The 16,522-nt window shown below is 51.8% G+C and overlaps 1 protein-coding gene across 1 annotated transcript in view; it reads right to left on the reverse strand.

The window, feature by feature from the left end:
* WWC3 (WWC family member 3) overlaps nt 1–16,522 on the reverse strand; it is an 80,152-nt gene that overhangs the window by 14,176 nt on the left and 49,454 nt on the right. The window contains 11 exon segments of the mRNA XM_033850048.2: nt 1,881–2,046; nt 3,170–3,321; nt 3,746–3,795; nt 3,798–3,890; nt 3,893–3,908; nt 4,842–5,034; nt 6,129–6,215; nt 6,919–6,995; nt 7,872–7,990; nt 13,200–13,765; nt 14,591–14,680. Of these exon segments, the coding sequence (XP_033705939.1) occupies nt 1,881–2,046; nt 3,170–3,321; nt 3,746–3,795; nt 3,798–3,890; nt 3,893–3,908; nt 4,842–5,034; nt 6,129–6,215; nt 6,919–6,995; nt 7,872–7,990; nt 13,200–13,765; nt 14,591–14,680 (1,609 nt within the window).

A 16,522-nucleotide genomic window follows, 5' to 3' on the forward strand; every position in this document is an offset into this window, starting at 1 on the left:
ACTTCCTTCCTTTTCAAGGCTAATATTCCATAGTACATATATACCACTTTTTCCTTACCCATTCAGCTGTCAATGGACACATGGGCTGCTTCCACCTCTTGGCTACTGTGAATAATGCTGCTATGAACGTGGATGTGCGAGTATCTCTTGGAGACCTGCTTTCAGCTCTTTTGGATGTACACCCAGAAGTGGAATTGCTGGATCATATGGTAATTCTATTTTTAATTTTTTTAAATAGATTTATTTATTTTTGGCTACATTGGGTCTGTACTGCTGCGCACAGGCTTTCTCTAGTTGCAGCGAGCAGGGGCTACTCTTCGTTGCGATGTGCGGGCTTCTCACCGCTGTGGCTTGTTTTTGTTGCCGAGCATGGGTGCACGGGCCGTGTGGCTCACGGGCTTAGTTGCTCCGCGGCATGTGGGATCTTCCCGGACCAGGGCTTGAACCCGTGTCCCCTGCATTGATAGGTGGATTCTTAACCACTGCACCACCAGGGAAGTCCCTAGTTTTAATTTTTTGAGGAAACTCCATACTGTTTTCTATAGCGGCTGCACCATTTTACAGTCCTGATGTTGTAGATACCAATTTACATTTCTAAATGTAACCCTTTCTAAAATGGTAAATCTTTCTAAAAATGCAAACCCTGCTTCCCTACCATCTCATTCTTCAGTAGCCCCTTTGACTATCTCAAATGCTGCTGTATTTTACTGGTTTACCCTGTCTGTTACCCACAGGGCAGGACTTTCCATTTGTTACTTTGCTGTTGCATCTGCAATGCCTGGCAGCTACCACATGCACATGGAAAGAGATAATGCAAATGTGGTGAAGAACTAACAACTGGGGAGTCTAGCTGAAGGGGATACGAGTATGTGTTGTACTATTCTAGCAACTTCTCTGGAGATCTGAAGTGCTTCAAAATTAAAAGTTGAGGGAGGAGGACACACCAAGCTAGCCTCCCACAGCTACTGCCCCTGACATGGGCCAACGCTTGTCAAACTCTTAGAAAGAGGAATAATGGCCATGACCGGCAGCCGCGCCCAGAACATCTCTCCGCCCGAGGCACTGCATGGGCTGCAGTGCGGGAGGCTGCAAGCAGGCAGCTCTCACTTCTCTCAGGACCTGTGTTTTGGACTGAGATCAGGGGCTGTGGTGGTAGACGTTCTGATGAGTTGAACAGTTGGGAAACGAAGTTGCAATCGAGCACTGATACAGTGTCTCCCAACCCCACTACGTTCCTTAGACATTTGTCACCACAAACCTGAAAATTTCCCCAGTGGAGATACATTGATGGGCACAACTAGGATCGGGTGAACAGAAGGGGCAAAAGGATGCTTCACTGCTCTTAATGTCAGAAACGGAGAAAAACGACAAGCGTCCAAAACGTTAGGAACGCACAAAACACCCTGAGCCACACGCGGCCCTGAAGATGGCACTTGAAGGAGTAAAAATCCACCCCGTTTAGTTGTCCTTTCCTTTTAATTTAAAGTAGACAGGGGGCTTCCCTGGTGGCGCAGTGGTTGAGAGTCCGCCTGCCTATGCAGGGGACACGGGTTCGTGCCCCGGTCCGGGAAGATCCCACATGCCGCGGAGCGGCTGTGCCCGTGAGCCATGGCCGCTGAGCCTGCGCGTCCGGAGCCTGTGCTCCGCAACGAGAGAGGCCACAACAGTGACAGGCCCGCGTACCGCAAAGAAGATAAAATAAAAAAAAATAATTATTAAAGTAGACAGGCGTTTCCATGGTACCTGCTGTTTACAGATCTGAGGCCACTCACTTCAGTTCCCTCGCGTAGGGCACACAGGCCCTCCTTCCAGGGCAGCACCTGGTGCTGTGAGGCAAAACATCAGGGGCTCCGCGAAACCCTTTGTCCTTTTGTTCTTACCTTCAGAGGTGGGGGCTGAAGTTTCTCCGGGCCGTAAGGGTCTGCCTGGCCAGCAAACGTGTGTCCGTGGATGGAGCTGACACCAACGCAGCAGGGCTCTGGGTGCGGGGGGCTGGTCTGGGCGCAGCTGCTACAGCCACTGTCCACCGAGTCGGCTTGCCAACTCCTGAAGGCGGGCATGGCAACAGCCCCCAAAACGTTCATCAGGGCACTGACTTTACTGCTGCACTCAGAGCACAGCAGCAGACACACCCAATATTTGCTTCCAGTGACTGAAGACGGTTGCTTTTCTTATAAAATGAAAGGCAGTTCCGTTTCGTAGGGAAGACAGAGCTACAAGGCCTTTCATTAAGAGGGTCTGTCTGTGTGTATCGCCCAATTGCAGCCGCTGAAGATGCCAGCATCCCGGAACCCCTCTCCCCGAGCCCGCCCAGCCTCCTGCCCATCCCTGAACACACACCCTTCCCCCTCTGCCGTGCACTTTCCCTTTCGGAAATAAATTCCTCTCGAAAATAAATCCAGAGAAAGCTATTAGGAAGAAGTAGCAAGCTTTGGAAACATGATGCTCTTTATGGAAAACCGTGGAAATAAAGCAACACGAAAGTGCTGCTGGAAAGGACCCGCCGGGAAGCGATTCCCTCGCGGTGCCTGCCCATCTGAGCTATTCCTCTACTGCAGACACGTCTGCCCCGAGTCCAGCGTTCACCCACGGGCTGCTCCGGGGAAGACGTAAAGGGGCATCGCATGATTCCATTTACAAGAAAGGCCCAGGACAGGCAAATCCCTGGAGATGGCACGCAGATGGCAGTTGCCAGGGGCTGGGAGGACTGGGCGGACTGGTAATGGGTATGGGGTTTCCTTTCGCACGATGAAAACGCCCTCAACTTGAGTGTGATGTTGGGGGCACAGCTCTGTGCCTGTACTAAAACCACCGAATTGTCCACTTAATGGGTGAACTGTATGGTAGGGAGATTATATCCCAATAAAGCAGTTAATAAAGAAAAAAACAAAACTTAAAGGGCCCTATTGTATTCAATCTGGGCAGAGGGAGTCCCTCAACAGTCCCCCCCTTTAAGAGAAATTCGGGGAACAGAGGGAAAGGTGAAAAGCCTATGCGTAGAGCTGGGGTCAATGTACTGCCCTCATGCAGACTGGCATACGATCCCCTGTGAGAATCCCGACTTCTGGGCAAAGGTACCGAAGAGCCCGCCGCACACATTCTACGCAGCGTGGGCGCCTGACGAACACCCCGGCGGCCTCTCCCCCGAGGGGCTGCTGGCCGCGCTCACCTCTCGGACACAGCCTCGGCCTGCTCCGCCCTGCGCTCCATCTCCACGACCTCCTCCTCCGTGTACTCCAGCTTCACCCGCTCCTCGGCCAGCTCTCTCTCCACCGCCTGCAGCTGGGCCGTGGTTCTCGCCAGCAGCACCGTCACCGCGTCCTACAGGACCAAAGGGACGTTGCTAAGAGGCAGCCGAGGCCAGCAGCGTGCGGGTGGCAAAGCGGAAAGCGGCGCGTGCACAGCCCGTGGGGAGCATCCCTGCCGCCGGGGCTGGTGGCCGTCCCCGGCTGCTCTCCAGCGGGGAAGCAGCTCACCCCCGGCTGGCAGCAAGACAGTAACTTGGCCTTTCCACGTGGCTCTGAGGACTCAAATTTTAAAGCAACCAATGCATCACTCATGATCATGAACAAGTTGCATTAAAGAATATTACCATGAATGGCCACATACATCACTATAGTCCGTTTTTATTACTTCCCTTGAAACCCTGCTTCTTCGTCGCCACTGTGCTCTAAGACTAAGTCTACACGCGTTTCTTAGAAACAATGTCCCCAGGAAAAGCCCGTCTCAAAGCCAGGCCACCTACTGTCTTTCCAGACGTGGCGGCCACAGGGTCCCGGGAGTCGCTGTGTCCCAGCCGCTCGTCCTCCCGCCGCGGGGGCTCAGGCCGGTGAACACCTGCACCGAGTACCAGCGCAGCTGCATCTCGCTCGAACCGTCGTAATCAGCAAGTTAATCTGAGCAATGCCCTGTGTGGTGTTTAAAAAAAAAAAAAAAAAAAGCAGAACAGGCCCTGAATGACTACACCTTAACAACCAATGGGCATCAAAGTCACCCTTTAATCTTAAGCAGAAAGGCCATACAATGTGTCATTGCTACTCAAAGGACTGCCGTAAAATGAAAGTCATCAAAAGGATCGTAATGGGGGTGGCTCCTCGCTTGCTTGTTCAGCCCAATCAGAAAGTGCTAGAAGGGGAACAGGGGCAGAGAATGGACGACATGGAATGGTGGGTCAGGCTCAGGATCTGCCACTCAAAGAGCCGCTGATTCTAGCAGGAACTTTTGAAAAAACAGAGGACTGGTGTAAAATAATATAAATAAGTAAATAAATCACCCCCCCCCCAAAAAAAAAAAGAGAGAGAGAGAGGATTGGTGGAACTCTCCAATCTCTAATTCTGCCGCTGAAGGGGTGGGACCAAGGGGAAAATTCCAACCTTGGGAAGAAAGCACCCTGGCTTCCAAGCCCTGGCCCTGCACTGGCTGGCCGGGGTGAAGACGGACTGCTGACCTGCCCAGTTATAAGGCTGCCAGATAAAACAGAGGGCATCTGGGTGAACTGCAATTTCAAATAAACAGATTTTTTTAAAATAGAGGTACGTCCCAGATATTACGTGGGACATACTTACACTAAAAGGCATCCATAGTTTATTTGAAATTCAAATTTAAGTGACCATCCTATACTTCTATCTACCAAATTTCTCAACGCAAGACAGGGATAATGCAGAAGCCGTTGCACAGGAGTTTTGCAAGTATTAGCTGAGATAATATATTTAAATTACAGAACACTTGACAAGATAAGGGGTCTTATCATCCCTTTCTGTCCTCCCAGCTACAGAGATCACTTGACATCAGGACACCGGAAGGAGGGGAGGGAGGGGGAGAGGGTGAGGAGGGCGCCGTACCAGCAGTTCTTCCTGCAGCTGCGGATTCACTGAGCACACGTATAACTGAAGGGACTTCAACGTCACCATGCTTGAATGCACAGGGATTCTGAAAACTTCATTAAATATCAGGGGGGCTTGCAATTCCAGAGCCTTAGAGCAGTAAGTGTTTGGCGTGCCGGAGTCAAGCGGGGGCAAATAGACGCGGATGTGTCTGGAACCAAGAGAGGAAGGAAAAAGCAGACAGAGGCAGCCTGACACATCTGCACGTGACACGCATGGACCGCATACGTGTGCACATACGCCGCCCTATTCCACTGCCCATGTGCAGAATTTTAATGTCTTTTGGAAAAGATCCTTTTCTCAACTAAGAGTAAGCCCAAAGAACTTACGTGCCCCCGGAGATCAGGGGGAAAAACCCAATCACAAAGAGAAGACTTCCAAGTCAGCGGTTAGGACTTCAGGCGACTCAAACGGAGGTCTGCTTTTACCATCTTTGTGGGAAAACATCTGCACTGATCTCTCCACGGCCCCCTGGCTCCCTCTCCAAGCCTACCTGCCTTGCCTCTCAGAGTGCTGGCCCACCCAGGCACCCGCCGCGCTGGGCTCCCGGCCCTATCCACCCCCAGCGTGGAAGCCAGCACCCAGGAGAAGCTCCAGCATCAGTGGAGTGAAGTACACGTCAGGGCGAGCAGAATCCCAGGGCGAACCCTCAGCCGCTGAAAACCAGGCTGCTTCCAATGCCTTCGGGAGGCCAGTTTACCAAGACGACTCACGGAAGGGGAGGGCACCGTCGGGCGTGAACACCCATCACCGGTGGGTTCACCCGCCAGGGTAAGTGGGACCTCACACCCCCATCGGGCACCCATCTCCCCACTGGGGACAACACAGATTTCCTTCTCCCTGCTCGGACAAGGATGCCTGAGCCCAGCCTGAGGCCTCTTCAGGCACCTCATCAGATCGCAAGAGCCGAGTGTGGCTGTGTCGCCACCAGCCTTGTGACCAGAATGGACGTTTTAAGCCCCAACGCTGCTGATGATGGGCACCCAGCACTTTGTCAGCATGGCCACGGCACATAACCAGCCTGGCTCCAGTAACTCCACCTGCCTCAAATAATAAACCAGCCTCTTCTTAAAACTTACAATCCTTTAGATTTCAGACAGACACCCCCTAGCGTTTTATTGTAAATTCAGGTTCCAAGACAGTCTTTTCCCTCCCCAAACTGCCACGTGCAGCAGGTCAGCCAGTGGTGCCATGTGGAGGAGGGCCCGGGGGGAGGACACGGCCCCCACTGGCGCGGGAGCTTACATTTTGCAGTCTTCCTTCACCACCAGCCCGGCAAAGTTCTTCAGCTGGAGCACGTTCACGAGGAGACACTCGCTGGCACTGTCGTGCCTAGAAAATAAAATGCACGTTCACAGACTGCAAATGCCCCACGGTGCAGAAATCCTGCTTGAACGACTGCAGTGGTCCTCACCCCACCCCCAGGGGACCTGCGCAAAGTCTAGAGGCGTTTCTTACTGTCACACTGAGTGGAGGGGGGCTACTGCGTGTCGTGGGTGGAGGCCAGGGCTGCTGCTCAACACGCCAGAGGGCACAGCACGGCCCCCACCGAGAGCGACCCAGCCCGAACGCCACGAGTGCCGAGAAACACTAGGATGACAAGAGCGAGCAAAAGAAAGCTGCTGGGATGTGAACATCCTGCCTCGTTCGTCTGAACACTGCTGGTAACTGCCCTTCTAGACAGTGTAGCTAGAAACCAGAACGCTTAGTGTTGCACAGCACCTGGCTACCCCAGCTCCGGCGGGAACTTCCCCGAGGGCCGGACTGTGCCCATGGGGTGAGAGTCCCCGGCTGTGACTCGTTGTTGGAGGACGGCAATGGAGCCGCTCTTGCCCATCTCTCCTTCCCGCCACCTCTGTCCCTTCACCTGAGACCGCTGAGATGGGCCCGGGGGCACCCAGGCCAGGGAGCAGCAGCCGGATCACGCGGGTCCCTCCATCCCTCCTGGCCTGTGTGTGGAGGTGTGAGACGCCGGGCGGGCCCCAATCTACCCATCGTCTTTACGAGCAACAGGGAAGGAGTCTTCTGTACTCACAAAAATCCAACATGGATCTGGGGCCCCTCGTTACCGCAAGCGTCTCCACGCGCAGGGTCGTCAGCATCCTCACTCCTGAACACAGTCGGAAAGGCACCGCGTTATTCCGGGGGGGCCTGGTTACCTCGGACTCGGCAGAAGCTCTCTCACACTAGGGGTGCTTCTTACTGAGAAGGGCTTTATTAAGTTGCAACATAAATAAATGCTTTAAGTGACTGGCAGGGCACGGCAGGTCCCCAGGATCCATGACGTCACCTCCCAGGGTACCTGCTGACGAAGTGGCCTTTTTGAGAAAATACCTCTCAAAACCACATGTGATATTTACGACAAAGATCAAAAACATATACTCTTAAAAGCTTTGCAGGGGGGACTTCCCTGGCGGTCCAGTGGTTAAGACTCCGCGCTTCCACTGCAGCGGGCGCGGATGCGATCCCTGGTCAGGGAACTAAGATCCCGCAAGCTGAGCAGTGCAGCCAAAAAAAAAAAAAAAAAAAGTTGGCGATAAGTGAAATGTATACAGATATCTGAGCTGAAAAAATGACATCAAAGGTCTCAAACAAAATAAAGCCCACAAGGGGTTTTGTCCTTGCAAAGTCGATTCCTCCAGCTAAGGAAAGGGGACGGGGGAAACATCCATTTCTAGTGAACGTCCTTTCTAGAAAAGCAGGTCTCCCTCGCACACTGGTTCTCCTTTTCCGGCTCTACTGAGCTCATGCCTTCCAACCCCCGGGGCCGGAGAGAAAGCAGTCATCCTAGATGCCCGAAGCCAGGCCAGTCCCCAGACGCCACCTGGGAGCAGAGGGGGTCCGTGGGGATGCTCAGGGCCCCTCCCGCATGGAGAAAAGCCAGGAGAGCTGCACCCCGGAGACACACAGAGTGTCAAGCCAGACAGGTCTCGGCAGGGGTGCCTTTGGGAAGTCAGCCCAGGCAGGGGAGAAGGTCAGCTTCTAACCTTTGGTGGGAGGTTCAAACACGCCGCTGTCGCTGGCCAGCGAGTAATCGGACAGGCAGGCGGACACGCAGCGCGCTCTCCGCTCCAGCCTCTGGGCGCTGTCTTCTCGGGGGGTCGCTGCTGCAGGCGAGAGACACGGTCGGGCTCAGGAGGCGACAGTGCGGGAGCCCAGGGCAGAGCAGAGACAAAGGCACGAAGTGGCAGAGACAGGCCAGCACGTGTGCAGATGTGTGTTTACATGCACTCTGCTCGAGTCTTTTCTTATATTGGAAAATGGAAGAAACAGGCTTCTGGCTACTTCTTTAAAAGCTCTTTAAATGATCATCAATCTCCCTTCACCTCCTTAATGAGCGCACAGGTCAGAAGGTGGCGGGAAGGCCCTTGGCGTGGCCCTTTGAGAGAGTGTCACACGGGAAAGCCTGGAGAGAGATTTCGCCTGCACGTGGACGGCAGCGCGCTCTCCGAGAAGCAGGTGGGGGATGTTTCCTCCTTGACGCTGCTTGGTATTCTCCATACTTTATACAAGGAACACAGGCTACACTGCTTTATAATCAGAAAACAGAGTTTTTAAAAATCATCAAATAGCCCCCAACAAAAGGGAGTGACTTTCGAGTCAGAGGACACAGATGCACCCAGACTGGGCCTTTGCCAACGTCTCCGTGACTCCTCTGCCGCTCTAACTGCAGCGTCCTCCTCAGCAGCCCTGGGGCCACACTGGCTTCCAGAACTGTCTCCTGGGATTAGGAAGGACCATGACTGGGCAGCTTATTTTGTCTCATATCTATTGTAAGCAAGAGCCAAAGACAACTACTGACATTTTCCCTTTTATCATTTCATCAACTCTTTCTACTCCTTCCCTCACAGCAACAAGTTTCTTTTAACAAAAGCAACAGAAATAGGCATGCCGTCTCCCGCTGCTAAATGTGACGACGGACACAGGAACCTCAACGCTTCTGAGAGAGGCACACACGGTTAGAACACAGGCTTAAAGCATGAAGCCCCAAACTGAGCCTCACTCTGGCATCACAATGCCTCTTGTTAATAATGCAGGTCCCTCTTGTCTATGTTCTCCGGCCATCTAAGCTCTAGAAATTGAAAATCTAGACACCTGTGCACCCCTGAGTTGAGGGAAATAGCGAGTCCACCAATGACTGTCTCTCTGTTCAACCAATTTATTTATTATGTTCAACCAATTTATTATTCACAGAACAATTAAACCCAAATATATTCATCGGGGTACAAAACAGACAGGGCTGTGGCCTTTGGTCTCACGATGTTAACTGCAGACAAAAGCCGACCTTTCAAAGGCCTGCAGCGCCCAGCGTGGGGGCCACCGGCCCCGCCTCGGCCAAGGGCAGAAGCTGGCTCCGTCCTCGGATGGCCGGAGACAACAACTCTCACATCGTAGATGACGACTCCCAAGTCCAGCTCTGCTCATCACCCCGGCCCTATGGAAGGACCCAGAGCCTCCAGCTCTAAACTGCAGATAGAACCCCTCAGTTTGCTCCATGGAACCCAGCAAACACAATGGCTCACTACTTCCATTCCCAGCCCTGACACTCGGCCCTACATGCCTTTAAGGAAGTAACACCACACAATGATCCAGTTAACTTCCAGGCAACCCAATGGTGTGACTGCCAAAATTTCTCTCTCATTGCAATGAAAGTGGATGAAGAGAGAAAGGAAATGGGGGAATCAATCCTCAGTGATCCTGGGCTTAGCACATTCAAGGAGCAACTGGATGCAGGAGTTGACAGAAGGAGGTACGGTCAGCACTTGCCCTGGGTGAGAAAGAAAGCACACGGCACACCCCACAGTACACACCGCAACCATCTGCTCTTGGGCTTCAAGGCAACGAGACGGAGAGTGGGGAGCAACGCCAGTGAAGTAAGGAATAAACAAGCTTCCACACGTTCATTTTATAAACCTCAGACCTTTCCATCATTAAACACAGACAAATAGACACTGAGACTTAAGGACAGCAACGCTGCTTGACAAAAGGGAAGAAAGTATAAGGAAAATCACATCGTGGGCAAAGCTGCCAGCTGGCATATTAAAATAATGAAAGTGTTAAAGTCTGGGGAAAAAACCCAAGAAGGAAAAAATACGTCAAGCTCTTAGAAAAGTTCTTACACAACTTTCATAGCCAGGATGAATACCGTTCAAACGACAACAACAATAATAAGAGCAACTGTTGAGCTACATTAAAGCACAGCTATGAGCTATGCCCTTCCTGACCACACCCCAACCATCCTAAATACATTGATTCACTGCACAAAGATGTGGCACAGCCTGACCAGCAAGGCGAAGGAGAAGTCCAAGGTCACTTACAGTGAACGTTTCTGTCGAGCCGCATGAGAAAAGAGATAAAAAAAAAAAGCACAAAGTGAAAAAACTGTAGAATTTAAGACAACAATTTTAAACAGGGTATGAATGTAATAAAAAACATCAATAAACAAATGAACAAGGTTAAAATATTTACCGACTTATATTAGCAAATACCAGTGGGAAATGAAAATAGGAACGGATTTCAAATCATGACACATTTGACTTTCAAAATGTGGGGAAGATAAAATTGTAGTAAACATGTAAAAACTGTTAAAGATGACAGTTTATTTCCCCACTCCCCTGCCCCACCTTCTGTCCCCTCAGGTTGATTTAAAACACAATGGGCAATTCTGAATTTTATGTTACTAAAAATTTTTCTCGTTAAAGCTTCCTTAAGTCAAACTTAGACTGTATTGTTCTTAGTCAGACTGGAGAGTGGAGGGAACTACGTGACCTCGGGCGTCATAAATGAGGGTGGGGTTAATATAACGAGTATTGAGATCCTCGCCAACTTTATGAAGCTGCGATGACTCTAGGCTTCATAAGCATCACGGGAGGCAAGGAGTCACCCTGTGTCCATGCCTGAAGCTGCTCACCCAACCCAGCCTGCGAGAGCACCTACCAAGACCCATTCACTAAGTCAAGTACCTCTAGTTGTATTCTACCCAGAGTGTCGTATATGAACACACCACGAGATGGAAGTATCTGACCACACCATAAGCAAAGACCTCCCAGTCTAAGCTTGAAGCACTATAACATCCACCACAAAGTAGAAAAGAAAAATAAAGGAATCAGGATCAGAAATTAAGTCAGCTCTTCCCCTTCCCACCCAGTCTTTCCCCTGGACCAAAAGCGGTGCTGGACCTTGTGTGGATTTCCTGCATAAGTAGACAGACACTCTTGTATCTCAGCCTTTAACGAAAAGTTGGTACGGGGGGCTGGACACTGAGAAGAGGAAGCTCAAGCAACAGATGCACGATTCAGTCCTTATTTTGTATTTTCTTTTTTGAATAAACATGGAGCACTGAACCTGTGATTGCAACAAAGAACAAAGCGAATAAAGTTCCCCTGTACATGTGAATTACAGAAATAACGTATCTGGGGATATGAAAGGTGTGTTTGCAAACGCAGAGGGGGAGACACCAAAATAACAGAGATGCCAAAAAGGCTCGGGGCTGCCGCAGAACATAATGGATCTCTGGTTAAACACGTAAAGGCTACAAGAGACTATTATCTTACATATATATAATAACCCGCGTGGGTATACATAAAAAAACCCGACAGGTAACAGAATGGTGGTGAATGGAAGAGCCCATAAAGATCACCTCATTCAAGGGCACAGAAGCCAAGACTCAGCTCCATCTAAGGTTGCGCTCAAGGTCGCACAGCTAGTGAGTCAACAGGGCAGGGAACGGAATCTGGGTATAAGCTGCTAGTTCGAAGCCATTTCTGCTACATCACCCTGGTTTTGTATTCAGGTTTTATTTCCACCTTTTGCTGCTGACTGCTTAACAGTACATGACCAGGGTTTCTCAGCCTCGGCACTCTTGACATCTTGGCTGGATCATTCCAGCCAAGATGGGGACCATGTTGTGCGCTGTAGAATGTTGAGCACTGCCCCTGGTCTCCACCTACCAGATGCCAGTAGCACCCCACCAGCCCCACAGTGTGACAACTGAAAATGTCTGCCAAGTATCTCCAGGGGTCAAAAACACCCCTGGTTGAGATCCACTATGCTATACAAATTATCTAGTGTTCGCCTAAATGGAATGTCTAAAAACAGTTTTGCTGTGCAAATAAAAATTAAGTGGGCTGAACTTCAGGAATGAGAGGCCTGTTCTGATCTTCTCTTAAAATTCAGGAAGTTAAAGTCGCTAGAGGTTGGCTCACAAAAGCACTCGGGATGAAGATAAGGAGGGCGGAGCCCAGACTCTGCTTTGTGCACCAGCCATCAGCCAGAATACCCCCCACAACAGCAGTCTGGCTTTCCATGTGGGCTACAAGCTGACAGACGCTGGCACCCAGCAGAAGCTGAATTAACACCAACTGGACGGATGAAATTCTCATGGCTACATGTTTCTGGATTTCAAGAGCAGCGGAGAAATCGATTCGGTAGAAAGGACTGATATTTTCACTCCCTCCGTGACAGAATTATGTCCTTGAAAAGTACAAGGACAGGGCTTCCCTTGTGGCACAGTAGTTAAGAATCCGCCTGCCAATGCAGGGGGACACGGTTCGAGCCCTGGTCCCGGAAGATCCCACATGCCGCGGAGCAACTAAGCCCGTGTGCCACAACTACTGAGCCTGCGCTCTAGAGCCCGCGAGCCACAGCTACTGAGCCCGTGTCCTACAACTACTGAAGCCCGCACACCTAGAGCCCGTGCTCTGCAACAAGAGAAGCCACCGCAATGAGAAGCCCGCACGCCGCAATGAAGAGTAGCCCCTGCTCGCCGCAACTAGAGAAAACCCGCGCGCAGCAACGAAGACCCAACGCAGCCAAAAATAAATTAAAAAAAAAAAGTACAAGGACAAAGGATGAAGAGATGAAGTCACAGGGCCAACGGAAGTAGAGATTTCTGCCGGGCCACGGCCAGACAGCAGTCCCAAGGCTGGTCTGAGGCGGGCACACACACAACGCTGTATCTGGGCACACGCCCTGGAGAGTTAAGGCCCGCGTACTTCTTTATCAGCCTCCGAATGTGGAGGAACTGTCTCATTTTCGACAATTAAGTATATTCTGAAAACAAGCCAAATGCCTGGGAAAGACTACTTTGCCAGTTTCCATGACATTTCAAGGACCCAGGGCCAAAGCACGCAAAACGAGCGAGCGAGCAAGCGAGCGGGTGCACGGGCCTCCTCTTGCCCTGGAGGGTCCTAAGCTGAGGGCTCACTAGGCCACAGCAGAGCCAGCTGGCTTCTATGCGGATGCATGGCTTCCTCCCTGAACTCGAGACCTTTCCTCCCCCGCCCCGGGGCACCCACCGGACCCATCAGTACGTACTTGCAGCCGTGGGAGCGGCAGCCGCTTGGGGTCCTCGCTCACGAGGTCCTTCCCCGTCCCCGGGACACCCATGCGGCGGCAAGGACGCCGCGCCCGGCGTGTCTTCGTCCCCCACTGCGGAGGCCTGAGCTCGCAGCCTGTCCAGGGCGCCCACGCCCGCCACCTCGAAGGCGTCCCCGAGCTGCGCCAGGGGCGAGTCTCGCGAGGCCGGGAGGAAGGGCGTGTCCAAGGGCGAGCTGGGCGGGGACAGCGAGGACAGCGAGGAGCGCGAGGACAGGGACGCCAGGGACTGCGGCGTGTCCAGGGAGCGCCTCTGTTTGTGGAGGCCCGTGGGGCCCGGGGCGTCCGCCAAGGGGGCGTCCCGGCCCAGGGAGTCGAAGGGGACAAGGTCGAAGCGCAGGAGCGGGCCGCCCTCGGCGTCGGGCTTCTCGTACTGCGGGAGGCCGTAGATGTCGGTGAAGCTGACGGAGCTCAGGGAGCCCCGGCTGGAGGCCAGCGAGCCCCGGCTGGAGGCCAGGGAGCCGCGGCTGCTCCCCGAGGAGATGGTCAGGGTGCTGGCGGACAGGCTGAAACGAGAAGAGCAGCCTGGAGCCCGCGGCTGGAGCCTGCCCGTCCCCACCGGGAGCCGCGCCTCCGGTCTGCTCCAGAGGAGCAAAACTCTGCCTCGGGCCCGTTCACCCCAGCGCCTCTTCAACACCTCTGAGCACCTGTGAGCGTTTTAAGACACCCCCACCCACCCCCGCCCCTTCGTAAATATTTCCTTTGTTTCTTTGAATGTCGGTCGGTCGAGAGCAGTAGTTAAAGTCAAGGGCTCTTGCTCGAGTTCAAGTTCCAGCTCACACTCAAGACTAACTGAATGCATTTGATTTGGTCAAGGGCTTTGCCCTTTCCCAGCCTCCCACCTTCTCACCCTGCGCTGGGATGATAGCGGTTCCTGCCTCAAGGCGCTGTGAGAGGGAGAACTGAGAAAGTAATACACAGAAAGCCCTTAACACTACACTTCACGATACGGTAAGTGCTTGAAAACTGGAGCTCTTACTGAGCATCCAAATCGGATTTTAAAGATATTCATGCCTAATTAAAATGAATATCTTAAAAGGAAATAATTAAACGCGTATGTGTGCATCTATGTAGATGGACATATACAGTCCTGATGCTGTGAGTGACAAAATCCTTCGATAAATGATTCATTATTCTCAAGTCACTCTTGGTTCTCCTCGTATTCCTTGGATCATATATGAGTAGCTCCTCTTAAAAATATCGTGTATCCACACTTTCCTGTCCAGTGTTTACAGCCACTGCAGGTTCCAAGTTCTAGGAGAGAAAACCAAGCCAAAGGGAACTGTGAAGTTCACGGCCACGTCGTTATAAGATGATAACAAGTTACCCACCTTTGTAACTGGGACTGGAGATAGGACGTTAGACGGGTAGCTTCTTCCAGCTGCATCAGGAGACAGTTTCTTTTTTCCTGAAGTAGAATCCTGTAGGTACGAAAAGAGTCCACTGGTGAATTTCAAAGACGTCAAGTATATTTTCCTAACAAGAAATTCAACTGTAAATTCCCCCAAACTGACTGAGGTGTCAATGACTAAATTCTAAAAAAGCACATCCAAGATCATAAACATCAAGATAACAGACTGTTTTTGTCTTGCTTAAAAATGTCCCACTGGCTGCCTGAACAGTGCCTGATACACTGTAGAAGTTCAGCACATGGGTGGATAGGCGGATGAATGCATGGGTGGGTGGATGGATGGATGCATGCATGCGTGGATGGATGGGTGGAAAGACGGATGGATAAATCAATGGGTGGGTGGCTGGATGGACTGACGGATGCAGGGGTGGGAGGAGGGACGGGCAGACGGATAGGTGAACAGGTGGATTGGATGGACAGATAGCAGACAGGCAGATGGGCATACGGATGGGTGGCTGAGGTGTGTGGGAGGATGGGTGTGGGTGGATGAACAGATGGATGGGAGACTAGACTAGAATATGGATACAAATGTACAGCATGCAGTAATCTACTGGAATTCCTTGGAACAAATCAGGTTCCCTCATGCTAAGCCCCCTTCCAGGCAAAACTACGTGCAGTTCTAAAATCTACAGAATTAAAAGATTAAACACAAATAAAATAAAAAAACAACTGCCACAGTGTTGGAGGTAGTTTTCTACCTACTTTTTTCAACTTTATTATTTTCTAAAATGAAATTTTTTCCCACAGCGCTACGCCCACTGCCTAGAATAGAGCCCAACATGGATAGGCACTCGACAAATAGTTATTAAGTGAATGTACAAATGAATATGTTCACTCCTAGAACAAAACAGTTCTCGCTTACAATTCAAAATGATGGCAGTTCACCATATGGCCAAGTAGGCGCCCTACAAAACAACTGCTCTTTCCTTTGAAAGAGGAAAAAACTTACATCCCCCCAATCCCCAGCAGTACTCACTAACCTGGCTCAAACTTTCCATCTGACAATGATGCCACTGAAACCAAGACGGGCAAAGACTGGGCCTGGCCAAACAGCTGGCACACGTCAGCCCTGAGACGCGTACCTCCATACCTTTCTGCCTGGCTCCCTCCTCCCAGACCGGGTCTCTTCTAACGCCCTCAGCCTGATCCCAGGGAAAGCCCCCTGCCTCTGGGCCCCAGGCGGCAGGGAGAAACGGGCCCGCATCCGCTAGGCCCAGAACGTCACCGCCAAGGGAACACTCACGGGGCACTTGGCCCCATCACCTGGCCGGAAAGGTGCTTATTAGCACCTGTGCACGGCCCTCCTTGCCCAAGGCTGTGTAGTGCCAGATTCAGGAGACACCTGGGGCCAATTCAGTCCCAGCTGAGGGCCCTGCGCCCCAGGATGCAGCTCCCAGGCTGGTTCCACAAGAGACCCCGTCAGGTGAACGAGCTTGGGTGACCCAGGCCCTGAACCCAGGCATCAGGGTAAAACCAGCTCTGTGGGGTTCCATGGATTTGTGCCCTGGGACCACAGCACTCCTGCACTCTGGATTTCCACATGGTGAGGGCAGAAACACTCAAGGGTACATGGGTGTGGGGTCCTGGTACATGTGGTGGACATGTGGTGTTCGTGGGACTGAATCCTCGCCCCTTAAGAGAAAACCAACCAGAACTCCCAGGCCCTCTGACCTGAAACATACACAAGAGAACAGCATGGGGAGAACGGAAGGTGATGTTAAGCTGAAACGATACAAAAGCACAAGAGCACAGATGAAACTTGCATTTCATAGTCCCGTTGCTCTGGGTTTATTTTGAGCGAGGTGACAAGGGCACGCCACCACGTCAGGCAAACTAACATGCTCTCTGCCCA

The sequence above is a fragment of the Tursiops truncatus genome, chromosome X, assembly GCF_011762595.2.
Source record: "Tursiops truncatus isolate mTurTru1 chromosome X, mTurTru1.mat.Y, whole genome shotgun sequence".
In the NCBI taxonomy this organism is placed as follows: Eukaryota; Metazoa; Chordata; class Mammalia; order Artiodactyla; family Delphinidae; genus Tursiops; species Tursiops truncatus.